Source organism: Peromyscus eremicus, chromosome 1 (genome assembly GCF_949786415.1).
Source record: "Peromyscus eremicus chromosome 1, PerEre_H2_v1, whole genome shotgun sequence".
Classification (NCBI taxonomy): domain Eukaryota; kingdom Metazoa; phylum Chordata; class Mammalia; order Rodentia; family Cricetidae; genus Peromyscus; species Peromyscus eremicus.
Genome location: NC_081416.1, coordinates 74,822,450 through 74,849,573, shown reverse-complemented (window position 1 = coordinate 74,849,573; position 27,124 = coordinate 74,822,450). Strand labels below are relative to the sequence as shown.

Sequence of the window (27,124 nt, the reverse complement as noted above, 5' to 3'; positions counted from 1 at the left end):
CCCTTCTAGGAGCAACTTGTGGTAGTAAAGGCCTGTGATCCTAGAACTTGAGAGGCTGAGACAGGGGGACTGATTGAGGTCAAAGTGAGCCTGGGCTATATGGTGAGTTCTGGATCAGGCTAAGGTGTGAGATCCTGCTACAAAACAAAACGCCACCGAGACCCTTGTAATTTGTGTTAATCCAGGATCACCACTGAAGTTTAGCTCACCCAGAGAACAGAAGACGGCTTGGTGTCAAAGCCAACGCTTTAATGAGTGTGTCTCACAAGTGCTACCAGCCTCCACTGTCCCCAGCTCTTAGTGGACTGAGCTAGATGCCCAGCGGCAGGGATCTGGAGACTGGAAATGGGCACCTGGGAGTGTGGTGCAGAGAGCTATGAGCTTCAAGCTGACCCTTCCTCTGGCATTCCTAGCAAAGCCACAAGAGGCTCCAGGGGAATGGGGGTCCCAATGGGCACAGGGTGAGTGCGCTCATGTTTGCGCAGGTCGCTGGCACTCAAGAAAGCTTTGGGGCACTGGGGACAGGAGTAGGGGCGTACAGAACTGTGGGTGCGGCTGTGTTTACGGAGCCCCGCCCTGTCTGAGAAGCTCTTCCCACACTGCGTGCAGGGAAAGGGCCGGAGCTCCGGGTGCGAGCGCTCGTGCCTGCGTAGCAAGGTCAGTGTGGAGAAAGTTTCTTTACACTCACGGCACACAAACTGTGGGGGCTTCTCATCGGCCTCCTCGCCCCCCACCTCTCCTCCTGCATCTCCCAGGGTACCAGCAGCTTCCCCAACGCCAGCCTCTTGGCACTCCACATGCTCTACCGTCATGCCCACCACTTGCCACTGTGTGGCCACTACACCACCGGACTCCGGGGGTAGCCCTAGCAGCCCTGCTGGAGGGTCCCCTAGCCCTGCACCGGCCACAGGGGCAGCCGAGCCCTCCCCCACGACACCCACGGGCAGCGCCAGCCCTAGTACCAGCTCCTGCTGGGGGGCAGCTCCTGTAGTCTCACTGCTTCTATGGGTACGCTCGTGCTTCCTGAGGCTGGATAACACCACAAAGGATTTCCCACAGGCATTACAGTGGAAAGGGCGCTCGCCCGAGTGCATGCGGCTGTGCTTGGTGAGGCTAGCTCGCTCGGCAAAGGCCCGCCCACACTCCTCGCAGCGGAAAGGCCGCTGTCCTGAGTGCACCAATGCATGCCGCTTAAGGTCCCAGGAAGCCACGAAAGTCTTGTCGCACTGCAGGCACTTGAAGGGCCGGTCGCCCGTGTGCACCCGCCGATGCATGGCCAGGTCGGCCGGCTGCCGGAAGTCCTTGCCGCACTTCTCACAGCGGTAAGGCTTCACGCCCTCGTGTGCCCGCTGGTGGCGGCGGAAGCTCGAGGGGTCAGAGAACATGCGGCCACAGCGAGGGCACAGGAAGGGCTTCTCGCCCGAGTGCGTGCGCTCGTGGCTTTGGTAGGAGCTGAGCTGCGTGAAGCCTTTGCCACAAGCCGGACAGCGATAGGGTTTCTGGGCTGCGTGGATACGCTGGTGGCACGTGAGGGAAGAGGATCGGGAGAAGCTTTTACCACACTCAGAGCAGAGGAAGGGGCGCTCACCGGTGTGGGACCTGTGGAGCAACGGAGGGCCTGGTTAGATGGCAACCGACTCCCGTGGGACAGCCCCAGAGCCTGTATGGGCTGCAGCTCCCTAAGAGCCACAGGGCTGGACCTGGAGTAAGAAATCCAGCCGGGCGGTGGTGGCGCACGCCTTCAATCCCAGCACTCGGGAGGCAGAGGCAGGCAGAGCTCTGAGTTCAAGGCCAGCCTGGTCTACAGAGTGAGTTCCAGGACAGCCAAGGCAACTAAAGAATCCTGTCTCAAAAACCAAACGAAACCAAACCAAAACAAACAAACAAAAGATCTAAAGAGCCATCTTTCCTAGGGCCTACCCACATATGCCCCTCCCCCTGTGAGTGACAGATTCCAACGCCATCCCCTTTCCAACTGTACTGGAACCTAGGCCAATAAGACCCGCCCGCTCTCAGGGCCCCATCTCCAGGTACATCGCTCTGCCAACGAGCCTGACCTATCCAACCCGATGCTCCCATCTTTAGGTAAGCATCCTGCTGCCCCTTTTCCCGTCGGCATCGTCTATTAAGACGCCAGTTCCCACTTATGTTTCCCAGCCGTATCGGGGGTCTCACCGTTCGTGGTTTCGTAAGTCCTTGAGCTCGGCGTAGGCCTTGCCACAGCGCTCACAGCTGTAGGGCCGCAGGCCCGCGTGGGTGCGCCGATGCTTGCGGAACACGGACGGATCAGCGAAGCTCTTGCCGCAGTCGGTGCAGGCGTAGGGCCGCTCACCGGTGTGTCCACGCTGGTGGATCTTGAGTTTAGAGAGCGTCCCATAAGCCTTGGGGCAGTGCGTACATCGGAAGGGCAGCTCACCAGCATGGGAGGCCAGGTGCACACGCAGGCACACCGGCTGCATGAAACGGCGGCCGCACTCTGGGCACGGGAAGGGCTTCTCGCCAGTGTGACTGCGCCCATGGCTGCGGAGCTCAGGAGCCGTCTTGTAGGCCTTGGGGCACAGTGGGCAGGCATAGGGCCTGGGCTTGGCTGCCGAGCCAGACACCTTGTCTCCACTGGCCTCCTCGGCCTTGGGCTCTGCGTCCGCCTTTGGCTGGACCTCATTCACCTCCTCGGGGCAGTCGGAAGGCGTATGAGTAGCAGCATGGCGCGCCGCCCTGGGAGCATTTGGAAACGTCTTTGTACACAACAGGCACTTGAAACGGCGTCCAGAGCGCTTGTAGCAGGGGCCTGAGGACTTGGCCTCAGTAGCCTCCTCTTCCATGGCCTTGGTGGGTGGGCCTCCTCTGCAAGAGAAGCAAAATTAGACCAAAGCCATCCCTTTGTATTCTTCAAAGCTTCCCCCTTTACTAAAGCTCTCTCAAGATCGGAGGCAATCCTGTCTTTAAGAAAAAAATTACAGGGCTGGAGAGATGGCTCAGAGGTTAAGAGCACTGCTTGTTCTTCCAAAGGACCTGAGTTCAATTCCCAGCAACCACATGGTGTATCAGAACCATCTGTAATGAGATCTGGTGCCCTCTTCTGGCCTGCAGGCAGAACACTGTATACATAATAAATAAATAAATCTTTAAAAAAAAAAAAAAAAGAAAAAAAGAAAAAAATTACAGCCTGTGATGACACATGCCTTTAATCCCAGCACTCGGGAGGCAGAGGCAGGTGGATCTCTGTGAGTTCGAGGCCAGCCTGGTCTACAGGGTAAGTTCCAGGAAAGGTGCAAAGCTACACAGAGAAACCCTGTCTCGAAAAAAAAAACAGAAAAGAAAAAAAGAAAAAAATCACTTTTACTTTACCTGTGTGAGGGTTTACTGGCACCATGCCCATGCCTGGTGCCCAGGAAGGCTGTTCCATCCCCTGGAACTGGAGTTACAGATGTTTGTAAGCTATGCTGTGTGTGCTGGGAATCAAACCTAAATGGTCTGCAAGAACAGCAAGTGCTGCTAACCACTGAACCATCTCTCCAGTCTCAAAGGCAACTGAATCATAGCAGGACTTCCAAACCTGGGGCTCCTCAGCCCAAACCACAGGACCTCTATATCCTTTATGCTAACGGTCCCCAGGTTTGATATTGTGTTCAAGTCTCACCTGTGATCTGCTTATTAGGGGTAGAAACCATTAAGAGGCCAGAATCACAAAAGAACCAGCTATATCCTGCTCTGTAACCTGTTTTCTGACCCCCGGCATTCCCAGAATGCCTAGGTTCCGTTATTCTCACAGTCTTTCTTTCTCAGTTTCAACCAAGGCCTGAAGGTCTCCAAGCACTCAAGGAAGGCAGACTTGGGTCCAGAGAGAGGAGTCATGTTTAGACAGGGTGGCTGGCAATGTTGGAGGTAATGGGTCTCTGATGTGTGCATTGCCCTCCCCCTGCTTGGTCAGCTCTTGGAGAGGCAAGCGTTCAAAGAATTCTGACCATGCGTGGCTATAAGGGACTCCACCCCAGACAGGAATTTTGGTCCATTCTCCGATCTGGAATCCCTTTTAGTCTCTGCTCCAAAACTCTGGAAATGGGGAGCTCACTCACTCTCAAGGCGGCCTGACCTACTGCTGGCAGTCAGCCCTTCTCAGTCACAACTGATTGTCTGAGCTAGCGAGGCCTCCTGGGATACTAGCTCTTGCTGAGTCCCTACTTTCTGGCCAAGAGCCCAGACAACATCCACACAGCTGCTCCTAGGATCATAGTTGGGAAAAAATAGGATTAACAGCTGCACTGGTCTTAACGCCCGCTCATCCTCCCTGAGGGATGAAGGGAAAAGGATTAGGGCAGATCCTCTTAGGGGAGATTAGGTGTTGTGCTGGGGAAGGGGTGAGTGGGCAGGAGTCAGGTGTGCCCCCCCAGAGGGTGGCAGGCCAGGGTTCCATGTCCAGGCTTGTGGATCATGGACTAGGATGTTTATAGACCTGTATCCTCATCTGTACATCACAGGCAGGAGCTGGGGTGGAGAAGGAGGGCGGAGCTGAACTAAGCCTGTGGAGGGGGAGATGGGTTCAGGGCCTATTCCAGAAACGGTACACAGAAGCAGTTTATGTGGCTGACTGAGGGAGTCCTAAGTGAGAAGCTCCTTAGGGTCAGCCCCATACCAGAAAGCATTTTGGGGGGTAGGGAAGTTTTGAGACTTGAACCTAGGGCCTGGTGTAGGTAAGACAAGTGCTCTACCACTGAGTCACATCCTTAGCCTCCTAAATTTCTCCTAGAGGGGAAAAAACAAAAAACAGGGTGAGGACACATGAGGCTTTGCTGGTCTTGATCCCTAAAACTGCTTTAAAAAAAAAAAAAAAAAAAGACCGTTCCCATCTACTAAGTACTCGCCAAATTCCACAGCATCCTAACCTTTTTCCATGCATCAACTCATCCTTATATCAACACCATAAGAAAGCAAGATCCAGAGAAACAGCACTTCAGAGTCACTAAGTACATTCTGAAGCCAGAAGGCCCAGCTTCAAATCTAGCCACCACTTGCAAGCCGACAGGACTGTCTGTATAATTTACTGTGTATCTTAGAATCTGTTTTCTCACCTGAAAAATGGAGGTAAGAATGGTACTAACTCGCCGGGCGGTGGTGGCGCACGCCTTTAATCCCAGCACTTGGGAGGCAGAGCCAGGCGGATCTCTGTGAGATCGAGGCCAGCCTGGTATCCAAAGCGAGTTCCAGGAAAGGCGCAAAGCTACACAGAGAAACCATGTCTCAAAAAACCAAAAAAAAAAAAAAAAAAGAATGGTACTAACTCATGGGACTGAAGAGGACTGATAGGAACCAGATCGCTTCCCTCAGTTATGGAGTCTCCTCAGAGCCAGTCAGCTGGGTGTGGCACCTGTCACAGTTCTCACACTGCTGAAACAGGAATCACTGACCCCACTATATAGATGCGAATGGGTTGAGTTCTGAGAGTAAAGAGACTTGTCAAGTCATACAGTTCGGACTTAACACTGCGGAGACTTGACTCTGTTTAAAGTGTTGGAGCCCTAGCTCAGAAGGCTGGGAGCAGACCTACCGTCTGGGCCTGGCCCAGTGTCTGTCCAGGAGCTTGAGCTCATGGTGCACCCACACCTTCGTCTTGCTAACTCTGGCCGAGACCAGAGCCAGGAGCCAGCACTGTCTCATCCAGACTGGCTCCTCTTGAGCTCTGGCCCCTAGCCTGGCCCTTGCCAGGTCTGTGCTTCAGTCTTCCATTCTGCTGGAGGGGCAAATCCCTCCGAAGGCACTTAGAAGTGGTAGGGAAATGTCCTAATAGGTCCCAGCAGGCACCCAGCTCCATGAAGAATGGAGAGCCAGGCAGGTTAGGCTGCACCGCAGCCACCATTTCCAAGAGTGATGTTTTTCCAAATGAGCTCTGACAAACCCCTGCATCAAAATCCTCATCTAGGAAGCACACCTACAATCCTAATACGTGGGAGGCTGAGACAGGAGGATCATTAGGTCAAGGCCAGCCTAAGCTATATAGTAAGATCCTGACTTAACAAAAACAAGGAGCTGGAGAGATGGATCTGTGGTTAAGAGCCTTGCTGCTCTTCCAGGACCTAAGTCCAGTTCCTACTACTCAATTGTGCAGCTCACAACCACCCATAACTTAAGCTCCGAGGGATCTGATACCCTCTTCTGGCCTCCTTGAACATCTGCAGACATGTCTGAAAACTAGAGCGTGCACACGTGCACACACACAGAAATCCTTTTAAAAAGGCAAACAAGGGCTGGAGAGATGGCTCAGTGGTTAAGAGCACTGGCTGCACTTCCAGAGGTCCTGAGTTCAATTCCCAGCAACCACATGGTGCTTTCAACCACCTGTAATGAGACCTGGTGCCCTCTTCTGGCCTGCAGGGTCACATGTAGGCAGAACACTGTATACATAATAAACAAATAAATCTTTAAAAAAAAAAAAAAAAAAAGGCAAACAAAAGCCAGGCAGTGGTGGCTCAGGCCTTTAATCCCAGCACTTAAGAGGCAGAGGCAGGCGGATCTCTGAGTTCGAGGCCAACCTGGTTTACAGAGTGAGTTCCAGGACAGCCGGGGCTACACAGAGAAACCCTTTAAAAAATAGGGAGGAAATAAGCAAACAAAAAGAACCATCATATAAGGAAGTTGATGTAAGCCACTACAATCTGTACTTTTATTCTTTGAAATTAATTAAAAAAAAAAAAAAGTCACAGGCCAGAAAGATTGCTAAGTGGTTAAGAGCGCTCACTGATCTAGAGCAGTGGTTCTTGGCCCATGGGCCTCACCTCTTTTGGGGTGGAATAACAGTGGTCGCCTAAGCCCATTGGAAAACACAGATATTCACATTACAATTCATAACAATTACAGCTATGAAGTAGCAATGACTGGAGGTCACCACAGCATGAGGAACTGTACTAAAGGGTCACAGCATTGGGAAGGCCGAGAACTAATGCTCTAGAGGTATGAATTCAGTTCCCAACACCAATGTTAGACAGCGCACAAAGCCTATCACTCCAGGTCCCAGTGGATCTGACATTTTCCTGTCCTCTGTCTGTACATACAAACACACACGCATTCAGAATCTTTTTCTTTTTTTCTTCAAGACAGGGTTTCTCTGTAGCTGTGACTGTCCTTGAATTCAGAGATGTACCTGCCTTAGCCTCCTGAGTGCTGGGAGTAAAGGGGTGTGTGTGTGTGTGTGTGTGTGTGTGTGTGTGTACAGAGGAGAACTAGGAGTCAGTTCCTGTCTTTCACTTTGTTGACGGGGTGGGGGTGTGGAGGGGTGGTGGGGTATATCTTTCATCTTGTTTTTGTTACTAGACTGTGTACTCCAGACTAGCTTGCTGGCAAGCTTCCTGACCATTCTCCTGTCTGCATTCTATCTCCCTCTAGCAGTGCTGGATTACAGATGTGTGCCACCAAATCCAGCTTTTTTGCATGGGTTTTGGGGGCTTGAACTCACGTTGTCAGGCTTGTACGGCTAGTGTTTTAACCCACCAAACCATCTCTCCAGCCCTGCAATCTGTACTTTAAACAAACTCTGTGGATCATTAAGGACCAGATATGTGAGCCAGGAAAAGTACTTGCCTGACACGTGTGAGGCATTGGGTTCCATCCTCAGTACCACAAACAAATAAGAGAAAGAAAGAAAAATAGATAGATAGATACACACATTTCCTACGTCTTCAAATGCTTCTAGGGGGCAAAACATTTTTACTACAACTGTTTTAAAATGTACTTTTACAACTCTACTTTAAATCCTCACAAGGCAAAAAGTGCACATAGCTAATTAAGATGCCCAGAGTCAAAACTCAAATCCTCACACCTTCGAGTGAGACTCTTTCGATCACTCTTTATCCACTTGAAATTCTTTAGCAAAATCCTGACACTTCCCAGGACAAAGACGAGCCTTTTTCTTTGATCAGCAAATCCCTAATCCATCTCACTCCTGCTTAGCTCCGTTCAATTCCTGGCTTCCAGCACTAGGGGCGCCCCCCCCCCCCATACCTCCTGTCTTCCTTTTCCACTTTAACTTCTTCCCACCTTAGGGTGTCTCCACTAGCAGTTCTCTGGGTCAGAACCATTCTTTCTCACAGTCTCCTGAGCATCTTCGTGTATTATCTCTCGGGTTACCGTTGGGTCTTAGCTCCCAGACACTTCCTTTGTTAGGGCGTTCTTCTTTTTTTTCTTTAAAAATTTTGTTTATGTATGTACACTCACATGGGTGTATGTGTGGTGGTCAGAGAACAACTTACAGGAGTCAAGACTCTTTTACCATACAGGTCTAGGAGGCTGAACTCAGGTCTCAAGCTTGGTCATCTCCTTCCACCTAAGGAGGCTTCCCTGGGCACTGGAGAAATGGTACAGCATTAAGAGCAATTACTGTTCTTCCAGAGGACCCAGGTTTGGTTCCCATCACACACATGGTAGCTCATAATCACGTGTAACTCCAGTTATAGGCATCAGGCATACACTTGGTGCACACACATACATGTAAGCATAACATTCATACACACAAAATAAAGGTTTTCTTGACTATCTTTTCGGGGGGGGGGGTGTTCAGGGTCTTCCTATGTAGCCCAGGCTGGTCCTGATTCTCTTTACCCTAGCCTCCTTGGTGTTGGAATCACAGATGTGGATCATGTACTCTGGCTTTGATCACCTACCTTCCTTTCTTTTTGGCAGTGCTTAGAATTGAACTTAGGGTCCCATGCATGCTTGGTAAGCACTCTACCGCTGTACCACTGAGACAAGGTTTCATTATATAGTCCAGGCTGGCCAGGAGCTCACAGAGATCTGCCTGCCTATCTCCTGAGTGCTGGGATTTAAGGGTGTATGCCACCACACCTCATAGACTTCTTTTAAATAATGGTATCTTTATCCTGGCTAACTACCATTTAACTTCTTTCAAAAAAAATCTTTATGGTGCTGTCTGGAGCAAATACTATTTGCAGGCTTACTGTCATGGACTGGGTATCATCAGCATTTTATACACACCGATCCAACTACTCAAGCTCATCTCTCAATTCCTAGAAGTCTGTTATAGGCTGAACACTTGTGTTCTTCTAAAATTCTGTATTTGGAAACAAGGTCTTCTCAGAAGTAATTAGGTTAAATAAAGCCATAAGGGTAGAGCTTTAGTCCTGTAAGATTAGTGTCCTTGGGACTGGCAAGATGGCTGGGTAGGTAAAAAGGCGTTTCACCAAGCCTGATCACCTCAGGTGTATCCTCAGGACCCACATGGTGGAAAGAAAGAATAGACTCCAATAAGTTGTCCTCTGACCTCCACACATGTGCTGCAAAAAACACACATATGCACACACAAGATAAAGAATTAACTAAACAAGTTCTTAAAATAAGAGACAACACAGAAACGCTAATTAGTCATAGATAGTGCTAGTATTTGAAGCTAGGTGGTCAGATATTCAAATTTCTGCCATCTGTCCCCTTGACTATTGCTTTATTAGCACTAACACATTTTATTATTTGGTTGCTAATTTTCTGCCTCCAGCATTAGGGTCCAGTGCACTTTGTTCTATGCACTCTTTATATCCACAACTGGTGACTGAAAGCAAACTTCAGGTGGAATTCAAACCCAGGTCTACACACAGCCTCTGCCTCTTCCATCATAGGAGTTGGTGAGATTCAGTTACCAGTACTCCCAATTTGTTCACTGTTGTGATGGAACACACTGTCACTACTCGCCTATGAGGGGAATGACATTTTTGCTGTCTCTCAATACAGACTCAGTTCCCCCAAAGTGGTTATTTTTAACCACTCCGGCCGCAGGTGTGGTTAAAAAATAAAACAGGTACCTACATCCCCCATCTCCTTTTGGTGAGTTGATGGAACTGTGTTGGGGTGAATGTTTAATTATATCCTAGGCCTACAACCAATTAGCGCAAAAATGATCCCATTTTTCTGACCGGTTTCTGCGGCGGTGTCCCCTCTGGTCAGCAACCTAAGCTCCATCCAGAATTCACAAACTTTACCACCTCCATAGGCAATCCCCTTTGCCCTTCCTTCTCCCACGGGAAGATTCTTGCATGCTTCCAATACTCCATTCCCCAGTACTCCGTGCCCTCAAGAATATTTAACGAGCAGTAAAGATGAGGGATGCATAGCTTTCTGGGCCTCAATTTCTTCAGTCGAATGGGGCCCCTGAAGCAAATGGGAGTTTGCAGGGCGGTAGGGCCTACCAGACGCTCTGAGGAGGGACAAGAGCTGCAGAAACCCAGCGCTCCTCGCTCTCTGCAACCGTGTTTGTGCGGGTGTCCTCGCCAGACAGGCAGCCCCCGCAGAGCGGGGCTGTATGCTGACTCATTTGGGACTAAACCCTAGGATAACGTGGCTTCGGCGAGCGTAGCAAGACAGAATGAATGAAGAAGGAAGGAATGAACAAATGAATGGACAGAGGATCCCGAGCAGGACAAAGGCCTGCAAGATGGCGTTCTTTAGGACCGCGGGAGGGGCGGCCGGGACCTCGGCCCGGGAGGGGGGCGCGCAGCCGCGGAGGACTTGGCTGGGAGGCCCTCGCCACACAGACAAAAGCCCGGAACATGGCGGGCTCTAGGACCCCCGGGCCCGCGCGGAGCAAGACCGGCCGTCGCGTCCGTCCGCTGAGCCCAGGCAGCCAGAGCGCTGACCGGCGGGCACCGGGCGGGTTCTAGGACCTGCTGGGCCCGCAGCCCGCCCGAGGCCGCTCACCGCTCGCCCCGCCCGCGATGCTCGCGCCTGGTCAACTCGGTCCGCTCGGCATCAGCGGGAAAACTGGAGGCAGCTCCAACCGCGTTGGTGCCCGCTGCCTGAAGCCCTTGCGACTTCCCGCAGACGTGTCCTACCTGGTTCGACTTCCGCAGGCCCCGCAGCTTCGGCGGCGGTGCCCAGCACCGGCAGAGCCCGGGACACTCGGAGTGGGGCCGGCGCTAGGACCCAACGGGAGGGAGGTTAGGGGCGGGGCCGGCGGCCCGACAGCGGAAGTGGAAGGGCGCCTTCCTTGCTCAGGAGGAAGGAAAAACTTACGGAAGCAGCCCCGAGCCTACAGTAGCAGAGAAGTATCTTGCAAGGGGTCTCTGGGTGCTAAGGGGATGGGACGCCGGGTCGATTGACGGTGTACACCCGCCAAGGCGCCGGAAGTGTCTCCAAGAGCTAGGAGGTGGGAAGATACGGACAGGGCACTCAGGTTTTGTTGTAGTGCCTGAACCCGTTTATATTCCACGTTTTCTCCTAACAGCGAGGAGTGAACTTAGTGAGGACCCCCCCCACACACACACACGCCTGCCTTGGGAAGAGTCTTTTATGGAGCCTCGTGAAAAGTGTCACCAAAGTGCTGTAGTCAGTGCTTTATTGACTACTGTGCTTACTGAATAAGCACTGGGACGATTTTAGCCGCTCTGGACGGAGCAGTGGCTTAAGTCCATCAGAGCGCCGCGCTGACCTTCGTGGGCGGAGCCAGAGTTGCGCCCACAGTCCAGCGTGATAGCTCGCGCGGCCTGTAATTCCAACGTTCCAGAGGTTGAGACAGGAGGATTGCTGCGAGTTCGAGGCCAGCCTGGGCTGCATAGTTAGACTCAGTCTCAAAACAACAAAAAGCAAACAGAGTTGGGCCCACCCGGAACCCAGCGCCGGAAGCGTGTCCGTGTAGAAATACTGCTCGGAGGAGAGACAGGAAGTGTTCCTAGGCGGAAGTTTCGGGGGGAAGCTTTAGCACCTAGGACACTTCCTGATTCCTACTAACAATAGGAAGTGTCCGCGCAACTGGGGTACAGTCTTGGCTCATCCCAGCTGTGCTCTGTTACGTCTGTCTCCTTCTTTACCCCCCTTTTCCCCTCATCTACCATTCTCGGGAGCCCTGGCTGAGTGTGCGTGTGTATGAGCTCGAGAACCCTGGCACCAGCAACCACTTAGGGCTCGCGGCTGCAGTTAGGGTGAGGGTCCCAGTGCGCAGGCGCGCTCCCGTTCACGACCTCCAACGGACGCGCCGGCGGCGGGAACCAGAAGGCACTCCTGGTGCGAGGTAGGGATCTAGAGAGGAAATTGGCAGAAAAGACGAGTGACTGTAGAGAATCATGATGGTGGTTGATTAGGGAAAGGGACTCGTAAGAAGTTTTGAGAAAAGAGAATTCCGGGAACAGACTCAGCTGGTGAGATTAAAAATAGTTGCGTTAGGGTCCCAGGAAACTGGAGTCAATTTCGGAGAAAGGCAAGATGCTGTGGCGGAAGTGAGTGGCAGCTACTGGGGAAGCGAGGGCTTTGGAATGAAGGTTGCCTCTTGCAGGGAGTTTATGCGAAAACTGGGGCAACACGGGCATTGGATTTAGTGGCATAAGGACACTTACAAGGCAAGCGTGGTGGCCCACTACTTTAATGCCAGCACTTGGGAAGACTGAGCTATATGGTGAGAGCGTGCCGCAGATGCCTCCCTCCCCAAATGAGTGCACATAACAGCAGTGCCTGGCACGTGGTGCTGCGCAGCGTGAGTTGCTGTCCTCTTAAGAATGTAGAGAGGCAGTAGAAGAGAGTGAAAAATGATGGTGGCAGCAAGGTAAGGTAGGCGGGGGATAGAGAAAAAGAGAGGGTAAAATGAAATTCCAACCCGAGATGGGATGGGAATACATGTATTTAAAGGAAGTAAATAAAACAAATGCCTAACCGCGTCAGGAACACAATGTGATTAATGCCCAAAGGGCCGAGGCAGGGGGCTCATCCCTTCTGAAAGGGCCTCTAACTTCTGTGAAGCCTTAGGTGGCAGCTGAAAAGCTTTGCCAGTGCTTCCAGAACATTCAGTTTAGCTGAAGGGAGAAGAAAGAATTGGACTTGTCTTATTATAAGGCCTGGGCAGCTGCTGTGGCTCTCACCTATAACCTGAGCTCTCAGGAGGTGGAGGTAGGAAAATCCATGAGTTTGAAGCTAGCTTGGGCTGCATAGGGAGTTCCAGAGCCGCTTGAGCTACAGAGTGAGCTAAGACCTTATCTCAGAATCAAATACCACCACCAACAAAGCCAGAAATAGTTCTGGTTTGTTATAAAATCTCATGGATTGTCGTTGGTTTGTTCCAGAATTATAGAGAGCAGAGCCTTTGGGACAGTAGGATCTATTATATACTGTCCTAAGGTCTGTCTAGAGTCTAGACTTTAGTTCCCTTATCTCTGGCTCTAGAGATGACTTACAGCTAGGGGAGCTTTCCTAGAAGTGTGCATAGTAAAGCTTTCAGTGATGCTACCTGTAGACACACTAGAAAGCAGCTCCCTTTGCGTGGATGGTTGGGGAACCTCTCAGTGACTTCTAGTGAGTGTGGTGTTCATATAGCCAAGAAGCAGAACTGACTCAGTCCTTCCATCTGACTACTGCCCCTCTTTCTAGGCCTTGGCCCCTTCTGCAGAGAAAGATGCTGCTGCCACCTGTCTGTTCCTCGTGAACCTCCAGGTTTCCTACCACGTTGCCCCATGGAGGACATGCCCCTCTCGTTCAGTTGCTCTGATTGTCAGCGTCACTTTCCTAGCCTCCCAGAACTTTCACGACATCGAGAACTGCTCCATCCATCTGCTAACTGGGACAGTGAGGAAGCTGGCAGTGTCCCTTACCCCTCTCCAAGTCAGCAGCGTGGGCGTGACTACGGTCACCCACGGAGCTCGGTCAACCACCAGCGGAACCACGAGACTGGTCTTTTCCCCTGTACCACCTGTGGCAAGGATTTTACTAATTCCTTGGCCCTCCAGAGCCACATGAGGACTCATGCTCCTGAGGGCCACCAAAGGCACAGGCCCCCACATGCCAAGGACACTGCTTCACATCGTCAGAGTGGGACAATGTCTACTGAGTCCTGGGGTCAGAGGCTTGGTTCTGGGGAAGGCTGGGAAAATCAGACAAGGCATGTACAAGAGACACATGAATGTGAATCTGGATCTGATCCCAGGGCAGCTCCAGGTACTTGGGAAGATCCACCTACCAAACAAAGAGAAGGCTTAGAGATCCAGCTAGATCCTAAAGAAAGTGCGGAGGACTGGGGACCCACCACCAGTTCTGATGGGGCTCCTCCACTCGCCACTCCAGCTAGCAGCCTTCTCAGCAATTTGGAACAGTATCTGGCTGAATCCGTAGTGAACTTCACAGGGGGCCAGGAGTCCACCGAGCCCCTTCCTGCTGAGGAGCAGCGAAGGTACAAGTGTAATCAATGTGGGAAGACCTACAAGCATGCTGGGAGCCTCACCAACCACCGTCAGAGCCACACTCTGGGCATCTACCCCTGCGCCATCTGTTTTAAGGAGTTTTCTAACCTCATGGCTCTGAAAAACCACTCACGACTCCACGCTCAGTATCGTCCTTACCATTGTCCCCACTGCCCCCGTGCCTTCCGGCTCCCTCGGGATCTGCTAGAACATCAGCAGTCCCATGAGGGGGAAAAGCAGGAACAGCCATGGGAAGAGAGCGAGGGGCCCACCACAAATGGACATATGAATGAGAGGAGCTGGAATCAGCCACCTAAAACACAGATGCTGAATGGTTCTGGGGAACTCGGCTCTTCGGGGCAGCTAGAGGATGGTAGCTCAGAGGAGTATCGTCCTTTCTGTTGTGGGGACTGTGGGCGCACTTACCGTCATGCTGGTAGTCTCATCAACCATCGAAAGAGCCACCAAACAGGTATCTACCCCTGTTCAGTTTGTTCCAAGCAGCTATTCAATGCAGCTGCTCTGAAAAACCACGTTCGTGCTCATCATAGGCCCCGGCAAGGAGCTGGGGAAGATGGCCAGTCATCAGTGTCCTCAACTGCCCTTATGCTGACTGAGACTACCCAAAAGGAGGAAGAGGTCCCTGACACCAACCTGGACCATCGTCCCTATAAGTGCAATGAGTGTGGTCGGGCTTACCGCCACAGGGGGAGCCTGGTGAACCACCGCCACAGCCATCGGACAGGAGAATACCAGTGCTCACTCTGTCCTCGAAAATACCCCAACCTTATGGCTCTGCGCAACCATGTGCGCGTCCATTGCAAAGCTCCACGCCGAAGTACAGACCCTGGGACTGAGGGGTCCCCTAGCCCTGTCAAGAAGGAACAACCTGACCCAGTGGAAACAGAAGCAGCGTTCCACACAGATCAGGGGCATGTATACAAACATGAAGAAGAGGCCACAGGTATCCCCGCAACAGCAGATAGGATGGCGCCACAGACATGTAACATTTGTGGGATGTTCTTTGAAGATCTCAAGAGTCTTGAGCATCATGGCATGACGCACAGGACAGGGGAAGGAGGAAAGAGCAAGACAGACGGCACAGTGTCACCACCGAGAGCATTTGCTTGTCGAGACTGTGGAAAGAGCTATCGCCACTCAGGCAGCCTTATCAACCACAGGCAGACCCACCAGACGGGAGACTTCAGCTGTGGGGCCTGTGCCAAGCATTTCCATACGATGGCTGCCATGAAGAGCCATTTACGACGTCATAGTCGGCAGTGGAACAGGAGGCATCAGAAACAAGGTGGTACTGGTGGAGAAGAGTCCAAACTGCCATCTGCCGGTACCTGGACCAAGAAGTTGGAAAATGACGAGGACCTGGATTCTCCACAAGACCCTTTGGGAGGAAGTCCTTGTGGGACTGAAGACCAGCTGGAAAGGGGTGGGGACTCTCTGCAGGCGGGGTCTAAAGGCGGCGAATGTGGGCTTGGAAGGGATGAGGCCTGTTTCCTGGGTGATAAAGAGGATGCTGGCACTGAGGAAGGACTAGGGAAGAAAGAGGCCTGTTTTCCTGACCACTTGGACATCCCGGGTGATGGGAGCGGTGAGTCTGGCTTCTGTGATCCCCTCCTTGGAGGGGACAGTGACCAGAAGCCGGGCATTTGCCCGTCCAACTCCCCCGACTCTGCTGACACTGTCTGGAAGGCCGGAGCCACTCACACGTGTTCTGACTGTGGGGACTCTTTCCCCCATGCTGCCGGTCTGCTGAGCCATAGGTCCTGCCACCCTCCAGGCATCTATCAGTGCTCTCTCTGTCCGAAGGAGTTTGATTCTCTGCCTGCCCTGCGCAGTCACTTCCAGAACCACAGGCCGGGGGAGGTAGCCTTGGCCCAGCCCTTCCTCTGCTGTCTGTGCGGTATGATCTTTCCTGGGAGGACTGGCTACAGGCGTCACCTGCGCCAGGCTCATGGTGCTTCTGGCATACCTGAGGGCTCAGAAGAGGAGGAGGAGGAAGGCACAGCAGAAGCAGCCTCTACCCACAATCCTCCCCTACAGCTCTCAGAAGCAGAGCTGCTGAATCAGCTACAGCGGGAAGTGGAAGCTCTAGATGGAGCAGGTTATGGGCACATTTGTGGCTGCTGTGGTCAGACCTATGATGACCTGGGGAGCCTGGAGCGTCACCACCAGAGTCAAAGTTCCAGCAATACGACCGAGAATGTTCCTAGCCACTTGGAAGGATCAGGTGATGTGATAGAAATGGTTACAGATCATGTCTTTGAGGGCACAGTGACCTCTGTCTCAGAAGAGGCGGGGGACACAAAGTCTGAGGAGGGTGTAGGTAACACAGCTGCAGACAGCCTTTGCATGCAGGCTGGTGAAAGCTTTCTGGAGTCCCACCCCCGCCCTTTCCGATGTAACCAGTGTGGCAAGACCTATCGCCATGGAGGCAGCTTGGTGAACCACCGAAAGATCCACCAGACAGGTGACTTCATCTGCCCTGTCTGTTCCCGCTGCTACTCCAACCTGGCTGCCTACCGGAATCATCTGCGGAACCACCCTCGCTGCAAAGGTTCAGAGCCCCAAGTGGGGTCTATCTCAGAGGCAAGAGGCAGCAGCGAACCCCAGAATGCGGCAGAGACAGGGCAGGAGCAGGCAGTCGTAGGGCAGGAAGAACTTAAAGAGGAGCCCTTGGAGGAGCTGGCAAGGGTGAAAGAAGAAGCGTGGGAGGAGACCACTGTGAAGGAGGAGGAACTGGAGCAGAGGTTGGAGACGGCAGAGAAAGGCTGTCAAACTGAAGTTAGCTCTGAGCGGCCCTTTAGCTGTGAAGTATGTGGCCGTACCTACAAGCATGCCGGCAGCCTCATCAATCACCGGCAGAGCCACCAGACTGGCCACTTCGGCTGCCAGGCCTGCTCCAAGGGCTTTTCAAACCTCATGTCCCTTAAGAACCACCGGCGCATCCATGCAGACCCTCGACGTTTCCGCTGCAGTGAATGTGGGAAAGCTTTTCGCCTGCGGAAGCAGCTGGCCAACCACCAGCGGGTCCACACTGAGCGACGGAGGGGTAGGGGCGCTCAGAAGCTGATTCGTGAGGATCGGCCTTTCAGGTGTGGGCAATGCGGCCGGAACTACCGCCATGCTAGCAGCCTCCTGAACCACCAGTGCATCCATGAGACAGGCCAGTACAGCTGCCCCTTCTGTTTTAAGACCTATTCCAACCGCACAGCCCTGAAAGACCATCAGAGGCTGCATTCTGATATCCGGCGGCGGCGGCGGACACCCCGGAGGGCAGCAGCCGTGCGTTGTACCCTTTGTGGCTGTGGCTTTTCTGGCCAGGGATCTCTGAAGCGGCATCTGCAGGAGCATGAGGAGACCAAACTAGAGCTGGCCAGCGGCCAGGAAGGCCCACATGGTAGCGAAGGCAGTAAGGAGAACCTTGCTGATGACTGGGGACTGGAGGGCAGATCAGAAGGTATTCAGTCAGTACTGCAGCTGGAGCGTGGAACCAAGAGACCTGGCGAGCACAATCAGAGTCCCAGCAGGCCAGCACGTTCAGAGGTCCCAGAATCTTTTTCTTGGGAAGTGGGGAAGGTAGATGGGTATCAAGGAGACAGGGGACAGATGAATCACAATGGTGCCTGGGTTCTTCAGGATCAGTTAACCAAGCCAGAAGGCAAGTTGGAAGACACAGTCTCCAGGAATCTTCATCAACTCCCCGAGAGCCAGTCCAATGGTCCTACTGCAAGTTATATGGATAGCTGGGATGGTGGAGACAGCAGCTCTCAGCTCCAACCAGAGAGCCACCCCTATTGCTGCAGCCAGTGTGGAAAGACCGACTGCCAACCTGATGGCCTCTTGAACCCCAAGAAAGACTGTCACAGTTGTTTGCTCTGTCCCAAAGAGTTACTGAGTCCTGTGACCACTAAGCTCCACAACCACATTGCTGCCCAGACCTTTGCTTGTAGTAACTGTAGCAAAGTGTTTGAGACCCACAGTGAGCTGGCCACACACATGCAGACTCATGCTGTTGACCATAGGCAGGTGTCAAGTCAGACAGACGACACCAGAGATCCGCAAGCCGGGATGGTAGAGGTGGATGCCCCTGGTCCAGGGAAAGCTCAGGAGGCCCCATCCGAACCTCCCAGAGACCCAGAAGAGAATGGGGAGCCAGCTAATGGAGGACAAGGAACCAATTTCACAGCAGCTGAAGACAAGGAACGTCCCTTTTGCTGTGGCCAGTGTGGGCGTTCCTACCGCCATGCTGGCAGCCTGCTGAACCACCAGAAGGCCCATACCACTGGACTCTACCCCTGCTCCCTGTGTCCCAAACTTCTGCCCAACCTACTCTCTCTCAAGAACCACAGCAGGACCCACACGGACCCCAAGCGCTACAGCTGCAACATCTGTGGCAAGGCTTTCCGAACAGCTGCCCGGCTACAGGGCCATGGACGGGTTCATGCTCCCCAGGAGGGACCATTCACCTGCTCTCACTGTCCCCGCCATTTTCGCCACCGAATCAGCTTCCTGCAGCACCAGCAGCAGCAGCACCAGGAGGAGTGGACAGTGTCTAGCTCAGGTATGTGGGGTGAGTGGGTGAGGAGAGGATTGAGAGGACCCAGAAAGAGGTGGGCACACCGTGGAGAGAAAGCATAACCCTGAGTCGGTAAGGGAAGCAAGGAGATTGTAAGTGGCAGGAGGCCTGGACAGGGACTAACTAGTTTGGAACGATTTTGAGCCACTGAAGGATGGATCCTGGGTCAGGAAGATGGACACTATGGTAGATGGGACAGTGGTGTGGACTCTTCGATAGCCAAAGACGAATGGCCTTGTTCTTTCAGTGGGCAGAGGTGTCTGGGAACTACCACATCTGGCTATCTTGATTTAGCCAGTAGTGGTTTCCAGAGGAAAGGGATGAAATGGGCTTTGTTCCTAGAGTGGGCAGGAAGCCAGAGAAGGAGAGGGAGGGGTGGTGGAGGGTTGCAGATTCCTGGGTTGTCCTGCAGGGCTAAGGCAAAGGGGGTCTGCCTGCTCTGTGGTGACTTGGGACTGGCTGCTGTACTGCTGACACGGCCAGTTTGCTGGGTGACAGTAGGTCAGTACTTACTCTTACTCGGCCTTGTTTTCTTGGAAGTGAGGCCTCTGGTCCTTCTGTGAGTGCTGTACTAAGTTTTTTGGTTCTTCCTTAGTTAACCTTTTCCATCTCCTGATATGGATCTTATAAGAACCAACCAAACTGCCCTCTGCCAGCACCTTCCACCGACACAGCCTTTTAGCTGAAGGACTGACTCATAGATAATTGTTTCTTTGAAGACAGGCCCAGCAGCAGTCATTAGCGTTATCGTTCATCCTCTATCACAGTGAATCTCGGGGTAAAACTGCTCCACCCAGCCCATTGAAGGGCAAAGCTGTGGAGGCACAGGGCAGTCTGTGTACTCAGCACACCTTAAGCGCATAGTCCCCATCTAGAGAGGAAAATCCATCCCATCCATAGCCACCCAAGGTGGGTGTCCCTGAAATGGTATGCCCTTGACCAGAGCTTGGCTGGGAAGACAAAACAGTGGTAATGGTTCCTGAGAATGGAAGAAAGGATTCTCAGGACAAAAGGTTTCTTGAGACTTCAAGTAAAGTAAGCGAGGAGCTTATCGGCCAAGGCTGTAAAAATATTAGGGGTTCTAGAATTCCTGGGCTTGGTCTTCCTGGTGAGGGGAAGATGCTGGGCATTGGTACCTAACGCCTTATACACGATAGTGGAACACTTTGACACTGAGCTTTTCTCCTGGCCTCTTGACCTTCTCTGTCTCTCAGGGCCATGTCAGGGAATGACCCGCAGGTCTGGAGAGGTGGTTTAGGTTCCCTCTGACCTCTTCTCCTCCTCCCCAGGAGCTTCAATGGCACCAGCAACAAGCAGAGGGGACTCCTCTCCAGCCTCACGCCTCGACGCCTCGCCCCAGTGGCCTGCAGACCTCAACTTCTCCCTGTGAACTTCAAGTCTCCAGAGAAGAGTTCACTGAAGCTGGGGGTGCAGGCAGGGAGAGGCTTCATCTCCACGTTTGCTCAGGAGTTGCTTGGGCATCCCCACCTCCTCTTCCCACGAAGAGGACCCTGACCTGGTTTCTTTGGCAAGCAGGGCATAAGATAGTCTTCATGTCTGTGTCCATGAAGGGTCTCCTTCCTAAGCCTTTGTCACCGTGTTCTTCCAGGGCCAGGCTCTGCCAGAATGCTGGGCTAGCCAGGTTCTAACCCAGGGAGAGGCAGATTCAGAGCGCGTACCACAGGTGGGAAAGTGGCCTGTGGAAGGGGAGCTTTTACTACAGTTTGTAACTTATTTTCTAAAATCTATTTTGTAACAATTTATTTAAGTTTTAAAAAAGGAAAATTGCTCCCCACCCCCTAAAAAAACACTTTTTTTTTTTCCACAACAGCTGCTAGTGTTGTCTCTGAAGGACTGTTTAGGGAATACTGGAGACACCTCTGTTGGAAGGCAGAGCTTAGGGGTGGGGTCATGGCCACACATGGAAAGCGTCCTTGGGCAGGCTCATTCCCAGCCAGACAGCTGTGGGACCTGCCTCAGGGCTGGGGCCCACAAGACAGGGAGGGGAGGGCATCAGCGTGGAGTTGGGTGTTCACGTGGGAGTTGCGTCTTGTGAGTAGACTAGAGAGTCACCAGTCAGCAGCTGGCTGCTTGGCCTGTCAAGGAGAGGAAGGAAGTTAATTTGGCCCCGTCCCTACCTATAGCTTTATTACTTCCTTGAAGAAGCAGGACCCGTGTTGGCCCCTGTGGTGTATGGGAGAGCTGAAAACCAAGACGCTGAGACCCCCTGCTGCCTAAAGTCCACGTGGGTCTGTCTGTTGCTTACCCCACACCCCAGGCAGCTAGAGATGAGTCACACCAGTGTTTCCCGAGATGAGAGCCGGGGCTAAGGAGGAAGAGTGAAGAGCGACACATACTTGAATTGACGAGGCAGCTTCCAGGCTCAGCCTCGGGCTCTGGCTCCTCAGCGAAGTAGACCTGCCAGTCTAGATGGCTGACCCAGTCCTCATAGGCAGAGAGGGCGGCAAAGACGGCAGGCCTCGAAGGGCCTTGGCAGGTGTCTCCAAAGCTGTGCAGTCCAGCCAGGAACCATGTGCCCCTGACCTCATGGACGAGTGGTGCCCCGGACAGGCCCTGTTAGGGAGCAGGCTACACTGGTAACTTCCTGCCGCAGGGGGAGGGCCTTGGGGCCTACAGCCTGGGTGTTTGGGGCCAGCTGGTGGTAGAAGGGTTTAGTTTCAGGTGACAAAGCAGGGCTAGCAGGCAGGCTTGGTGGAAAGGTGAGAGAAGCCAGGGGTCTGCTGGGTCAGGGTTGGGATTTGAACTCACCTCACATTGAGGCAGCTCGCCCACAGCAGTGGTGCATACCATCCCTGGCAGAATGGGCATGCCCGTGCTCCCAGGGCCTGGATGTTGTTGGCTACAGGCTGTTGGCCCCAAGACTGTCACAGGTACTGTCTGGGGGTAGCTGTTGCCTATAAAGCAAAAGACGAGGCTAGATGCCTCGGTTGCCTGCAAGTCCAGTGGACATCTGCCAGGGTCCCCAGGACTATGTACCTGCTCCTTGAGTCAGCCCGAGAACCCAGCCGTGTTCACCATCAGGCAGGCGGTGGTCAGCATAGGGCAAGCAAAGGGGCCTCAGGCCAGGGCCCAACGTCACAGGCTGAGCCAGCAGCAGGAGGGCCACGTCATAGCCACCCTCTGGGTGGGTGTAGGCCCCATGCAGAATGAGTTGCTTCAGGCCCCGTTCCTCTGGTCCAGCCCCCAGACCTACACTCCACTCCTCTAGGGTTTGGCGCCTGTTGAGAGGCAGAGTTGACAGCATTGACGGAGCTGGGACAAGGGGCACAAAGGAGGGAGACCAAGGCTCACCCGATAAAGCAGTGAGCAGCAGTCAGCACCACCGTCTCTGACACCAGGGCTCCACCACAAGCCAGCTTCCCATGGTGCTTCAGCCTGGCATCCCAGGGCCACTGAGAGAGGGCTCCCGCCTGGGGGCCTCCGCTCCTCAAGGAGCCGCATGCTGAAATAGGTGAATTACATCACCCAGTTTGTTAAGTGGTCACTCAGTGCTAGGGCCTGTGCTGAGTGCTCCTTATGTCAGCAGATCTTCGCAGTACCAAAGGTAACCAAGCTAACATAAAGATTGACCTAGCTCTGTAACCAACACCAAGTAGCCCACTTGGGACTCAGAGCCAGTGTGCCTGCTTTTAATTCTGATGTCTGACGGCACACATGCCAGCCTTACCTGGAAGCTCTGCCTCACTCTGCCACCCACCTGGATTTCCCGAAGCCTGGCTTGCTAGTGCTGTTGTGAACATCAGAACCCAGCTTCCTCCCCGGAATGACTTTGCATGTGATTTGCATTGCAGTCACTGCCCTGTCTCACCTCCCTGGGTTTCTGCCTGGGAACTTGCAGCTTTCTCCCGGAAACCAGCCAGATTTCACAGACACTCATATACCCAAGTCTGTCAAGCTTCCTGGCCCCAGCGGGGCTGGTCCTATCCCTGGAGCTAAAAGGGGCCTTAACAAACCTAGTTCTCCGTTGGCAGTGTCTAGACTCAAGTGTCTGAGCTGACGTTTGCTCCCTTGTGGCTTTCTACCCCACTGCCAGGAAGCCTTCATGTGGCCTGGGTGTCCCCATACACCCCACTCCCAGTACCCGTGCTCAGACCTACCGACACAGCTGTTCTCGTCACTGGTTTCCACAGTTCCTGGGTCCTGTACCAGGAAAGCTGCCCCATGAACGTGGGCCTCCAGCCATGAACTGTGCATAGCCGTGTCAGTCAGCAGCACAGGAGTGTCCTCTTGGGCACATTTTGATGTGAAGCTAATGATTCCAACCTGGACCCAGTGTCCATCAGGCTCGCGGCACATCACAGGTCCCCCAGAATCTCCCTGGAGCCAGGCAAAGGAGTCATCTGAGCCCCAACACTACTAACCAGATGCCTTCTGGCTGTACCCCATTACCCTTCTCTGTAGACCCTTAGCCCAAGACTAGGCCCTCCCTTTTCCCTGTGCTCATCAGACCTGGCAGGGTCCCTGTACCCCAGGCTGTGCACCCCCACACAGCATCCCAGGTCTCGCTGGGCTGGCCAGCAGCCGCTGGTGTAACCGATTGTAGAGACAGTTACAAGTGGGGCGGCTGATGAGACGAAGACGCAGATTCCGTAGGGTCCTGGAAACTGCCAAAAAAGAGAAAGCTGAGTCTAACTCTAGGAAGCAGTGGGACGTGGGGGCTGGCACAGTTGGGCCTGGGCAAGCAGAGTGCCTCTCTAGGCTTCTGTCTAGGACAGGACTTACCGTCACTGGTGTTCTGGTCCCAGCCTGTGGCCCAGCAAGAGGCTCCAAAGGGGAAATGATGGGTGGACCGGGGCAAGCAGAGGGTTGTATGGGCTGTGGGATGGCTGAGCTGGAGCAGGGCCAGGTCCGATCCCTGGCTATAGTGGTTATAGGCCTTGGGCAACTGCAGGCCAGTGACTCCCACTTCCTCAGCCCCCGGGCTCAGCCCCTCCTGCTTCAGAGAACCCAGGACCACGGACCAGGAGCTCAGTTCTGTTGTGGCCACCCTGAAAGGAGAAGGGCAAGGCCCAGCTGAGTGCCATTGGAAACGACAACTTAGAGAAGAGCAGAGGCAGGGGGAAGATGAGCAGATAGAGCACATGGTTTCAGCACAGTTCCTTCCCTCTCAGTTCTCATTTACTCTTTGTAAAGCATCCACCATGGAAGATAAGGTTAAGCTGCTAACATGTTGCTACACAGCATTCTCCATAAATGGTATTTATTATTCTAGAGGCAAAAAACAGTCTTGCAAGGTACAGGGACAAATCCACCCTCAAACCGAGACTGAACCGAAGCATGACTCACTTTTCAAAGCAGTGAGCAGCTGTGAGGACCCAGGTATCTGCCACCAAGGAGCCACTGCAGATGTGTGCCCCTCGTCGCCTCACACTGGCCTGCCAGGGCCACTCACCAGGTAATGTGCTGCCTTCCTGAGGCTCTGGAGGGCCAGGGCCGCGCTGCCCGCATGCTGTAGAGAAGGATGAGTCATGCTGACACTGTCCTGACCTCAGGACCACAGGGTGCCATTCCTCCATCATCCATGAGCACAGCCCTGGTCCCATGTCCCCACCACCACTTACCACGCTGAGCTGCTTGAAGACCTAGGAAGGAAAAGACACAAGATGTGGAGGTGCCTTAACTGCCGGCCCAGGTTTGGTGGGGGGAGTGGATGAGTTGAAGGACGGGCCCTGGGTCCTTACCTATGACTGGCTGCCTTACCAGCCTCTCCCAGAATGAAAATATTTATATGAGGCTGAAAAGCAGCTTTTATTGGAGCCCATTCAGAGTACACAGCCATTAATTCTCAGCTGTGCTCAGCACTCCTGAGCCCAAGAAGCAAGGCCTGAGATTTACTTTGGGAGTAGGCCAACCCTCCTCCAGGCTTCTGAACCCCTGACTCCTGCCCCTACCACTGAGTCAGGGAGGTGGCCTGTGTATGTGAAGAGCATTAGCTTAATTGTCCCTTCAGCTGGGGAAGCCTAAGTGTAGATTAGAGGCCCTGTGTCATGTCCAAAGTGGGGGAGGCCCCAAGTGAGACTCACTCCACCACTGAGCTAATGAATCAAACTTTCTGGAAGCTGACCTTTCCGGAGGGTCCCTGCCCTGCCTGGAACCCATCGTACGCTCACACAAATGGGTCTGCTGCACATCTGAAGCAGAGTTAGCGTGGACAGCTCCAAGCCTGTGGGGCCAGAGCATGCCTGAGGCAAAATACACACATCAGCGAGGTTACTCCATACAGATAGAGTCATCTCAGATCCTTCCCTCCCTAAGCCGGACACTAGACTGTGGTCTCAAGCACATTACTTAGCTTTTCTGTCTCCTTGCCAAGATAGGAACAGTGGCGGTATCTACCATGTGACAGAAGGCTGTGTGTTAGTTACCTCCCCTCACCCCCACAACACTCTCTCTCTCTCTCTCTCTCTCTCTCTCTCTCTCTCTCTCTCTCTCTCACACACACACACACACACACACACACACACACACACACACACACACCCCTAGCCAAGGACATCCACAGGGAGACTAGCCCCTCAGCATCCCTTGCATACCAAATTGCAGTCTGCTTGAGTGACTTACCCTCTATCAGGACCACAGCTCCCACAATAAGCAGCCCTGATCCCCAGCTCTGCCTCATGCTGCTCCGGGCCACTCAGTGCTCTTGTTCAGAGAGGCCACCTGGGTCTCCCTGGCTCCACCCCTGCTCCGCCTCCAGCCAGCTAAGCGTCAGGTGTTACTTTTCCTGGGCTAGAAGGGAGCCAACAGCTTGGGGACTGTGGTTGTGTGGCCCTTACCCCTCTCTGGGCTTCTGTCACCAGCCACACTCCCCCAGTTCAAATCCCAGTTCCTCCATTTACTACAGCAGTGACTTTGAACAATGAAATTGTGCCTTGCCTGAAAAAAAACTCAAGTGTTTCGGGGAGTGGGGTCTGGAGAGATGGCTCCACAGTTAACAGCACAACCCATTCGATTCCCAGCACCCACAGGGCAATCCACACCATCTGTAACTCCAGTTCCAGGGGATCGGACACCCTCTTCTGCCCTCCCAAGTCACCAGGCACATATGTGGCACACAGACATACATGCAGATAAAACACCCATACACACAATAATAAATTGATCCCATCAAGTAGACTGGAGGGAATTCTTTTTATTGTTTTGTCAATTATTTATTCCAGAAAGAGGGTTTTCTTCCTCTACCATATGAGTCGCAGGGTTTGAACTCGCATGGCCATCTCACCAGGCCGATAAACAAAAGAGTTAGGGGCTGGCTCCAAGACACTTGTCACCAAGCCTAATGACCTGAGTCTGATTCCTGGGACCTACATGGTGGACAAAGGATTCTTGCAAGCTGAATTCTACACACACATCATGGCATTCAACATGCACTTACACACTTACACACACACACACAAAAATAATAATTTTTAAAATGCTTAGGGGACTGGAGAGATTGCTCATTGGTTTCTTCACTGGCTGCTCTTTCTGGAGGACCCAGGTTCGATTTCCAAATCCAGCTGACATCCACCTGTAATTCCAGTTCCAGGGGATCCAACACCCTCTTCTGTCCTCTCCAGGCACATATGTGGTGCACAGACATGCAGGGATATATATGCATAATTTTTTTTTTTCTGAGACAGGGTTTCTCTGTGTAGCTTTGCGCCTTTCTTGGATCTCGCTCTGTAGACCAGGCTGGCCTTGAACTCACAAAGATCTGCCTGCCTCTGCCTCCCGAGTGCTGGGATTAAAGGCGTGTACCACCACTGCCTGATGGCATAAAATTTTTTTAATTTTTTTTGTTTTTCAAGACAGGGTTTCTGTGTAGCTTTGGCGCCTTTCCTGGAACTCACTCTGTAGCCCAGACTGGCCTCGAACTCAGAGATCTGCCTGCCTCTGCCTCCCGAGTGCTGGGATTAAGGGCGTGCGCCACCACCGCCCAGTTTTTTTTTTTTTTTTTTTTTTTTTAATTCTTAAAAGCCCAGTATATGTATGTCTGTAACCCTAGTACCTGGAGGCTGAGGCAGAATTATGAGTTTAAGGTTAAGCCTGAGCTACCTAACAAGTTCTGGGCCAACCTGGACTATAGAGCAAGACCCTGTCCCAAAACAAATCAGCGTTTACTAATAGACTAATAATAACCAATAGTTACTTCTTGTATGAAAACATCACCTGTGGGGCAGTGGCAGACCTCTTTGGTTCCACTTTTCAGCTTCCATGCCTCCCTCAGGCCGAGGCCAGGGAGGTTTCATACACCTCTCTAGGTTTGTTTCAGAGGCAACATGTGCAGGCTGTGTGTTAAAGCGGTAGGTCTCATGCCACCCTCTCTCTGGGCCTGCTGCCTTGTCAGCCAAGTGTTTGCTGCTCTCCTTTCTTG

At 52.9% G+C, this 27,124-nt stretch overlaps 3 protein-coding genes across 5 annotated transcripts; 1 reads left to right on the top strand and 2 right to left on the bottom strand.

Annotated features, from left to right (window-relative positions):
• Window positions 1-228: 228 nt before the first annotated feature.
• Window positions 229-10,942, bottom strand: Znf668 (zinc finger protein 668). The gene is made up of 3 exons (XM_059266219.1): window positions 10,827-10,942; window positions 2,176-2,844; window positions 229-1,599 (listed from the first exon to the last, which is right to left on the bottom strand). Exons 2-3 carry the CDS (start codon window positions 2,820-2,822, stop codon window positions 384-386), a joined length of 1,863 nt encoding a protein of 620 aa, XP_059122202.1. The 5' UTR covers window positions 2,823-2,844; window positions 10,827-10,942; the 3' UTR covers window positions 229-383.
• On the top strand, window positions 1,928-20,567 carry Znf646 (zinc finger protein 646). 3 transcript variants are annotated; one of them, XM_059266180.1, is made up of 3 exons: window positions 1,928-2,085; window positions 13,348-18,732; window positions 20,037-20,567. In XM_059266180.1, the coding sequence occupies exons 1-3, from the start codon at window positions 2,070-2,072 to the stop codon at window positions 20,135-20,137; spliced, it is 5,502 nt and encodes a 1,833-aa protein (XP_059122163.1). In that variant the 5' UTR covers window positions 1,928-2,069; the 3' UTR covers window positions 20,138-20,567. The 3 variants fall into 3 exon arrangements, with proteins under 3 accessions (XP_059122163.1, XP_059122179.1, XP_059122170.1); XM_059266196.1 differs by lacking the exon at window positions 1,928-2,085 and adding an exon at window positions 10,967-11,140; XM_059266187.1 differs by lacking the exon at window positions 1,928-2,085 and adding an exon at window positions 11,616-12,001.
• Prss53 (serine protease 53) lies at window positions 20,056-25,443 on the bottom strand. Its single transcript, XM_059266207.1, has 10 exons — window positions 25,330-25,443; window positions 24,330-24,350; window positions 24,055-24,217; window positions 23,491-23,756; window positions 23,218-23,372; window positions 22,866-23,085; window positions 22,060-22,210; window positions 21,745-21,986; window positions 21,517-21,662; window positions 20,056-21,321 (listed from the first exon to the last, which is right to left on the bottom strand). The coding sequence occupies exons 1-10, from the start codon at window positions 25,385-25,387 to the stop codon at window positions 21,010-21,012; spliced, it is 1,734 nt and encodes a 577-aa protein (XP_059122190.1). The 5' UTR covers window positions 25,388-25,443; the 3' UTR covers window positions 20,056-21,009.
• Between the last annotated feature and the right edge of the window lie 1,681 nt (window positions 25,444-27,124).

Bases quoted from the DNA above. Each gene is read 5' to 3' on its own strand.
- Prss53 (XM_059266207.1), bottom strand. From the start codon at position 25,387: ATGAGGCAGAGCTGGGGATCAGGGCTGCTTATTGTGGGAGCTGTGGTC. The intron at 23,373-23,490 runs GTAAGTCCTGTC...CTTTTTTGGCAG, and splicing joins GGACCAGAACACCAGTGACG to TTTCCAGGACCCTACGGAAT. The intron at 21,663-21,744 runs GTACATAGTCCT...TTTGCTTTATAG, and splicing joins CGGGCTGACTCAAGGAGCAG to GCAACAGCTACCCCCAGACA.
- Znf646 (XM_059266180.1), top strand. The intron at 18,733-20,036 runs GTATGTGGGGTG...CCTCCTCCCCAG, and splicing joins GTGGACAGTGTCTAGCTCAG to GAGCTTCAATGGCACCAGCA.
- Znf668 (XM_059266219.1), bottom strand. From the start codon at position 2,822: ATGGAAGAGGAGGCTACTGAGGCCAAGTCCTCAGGCCCCTGCTACAAG. The intron at 1,600-2,175 runs GTGAGACCCCCG...GTTGCTCCACAG, and splicing joins GACTTACGAAACCACGAACG to GTCCCACACCGGTGAGCGCC.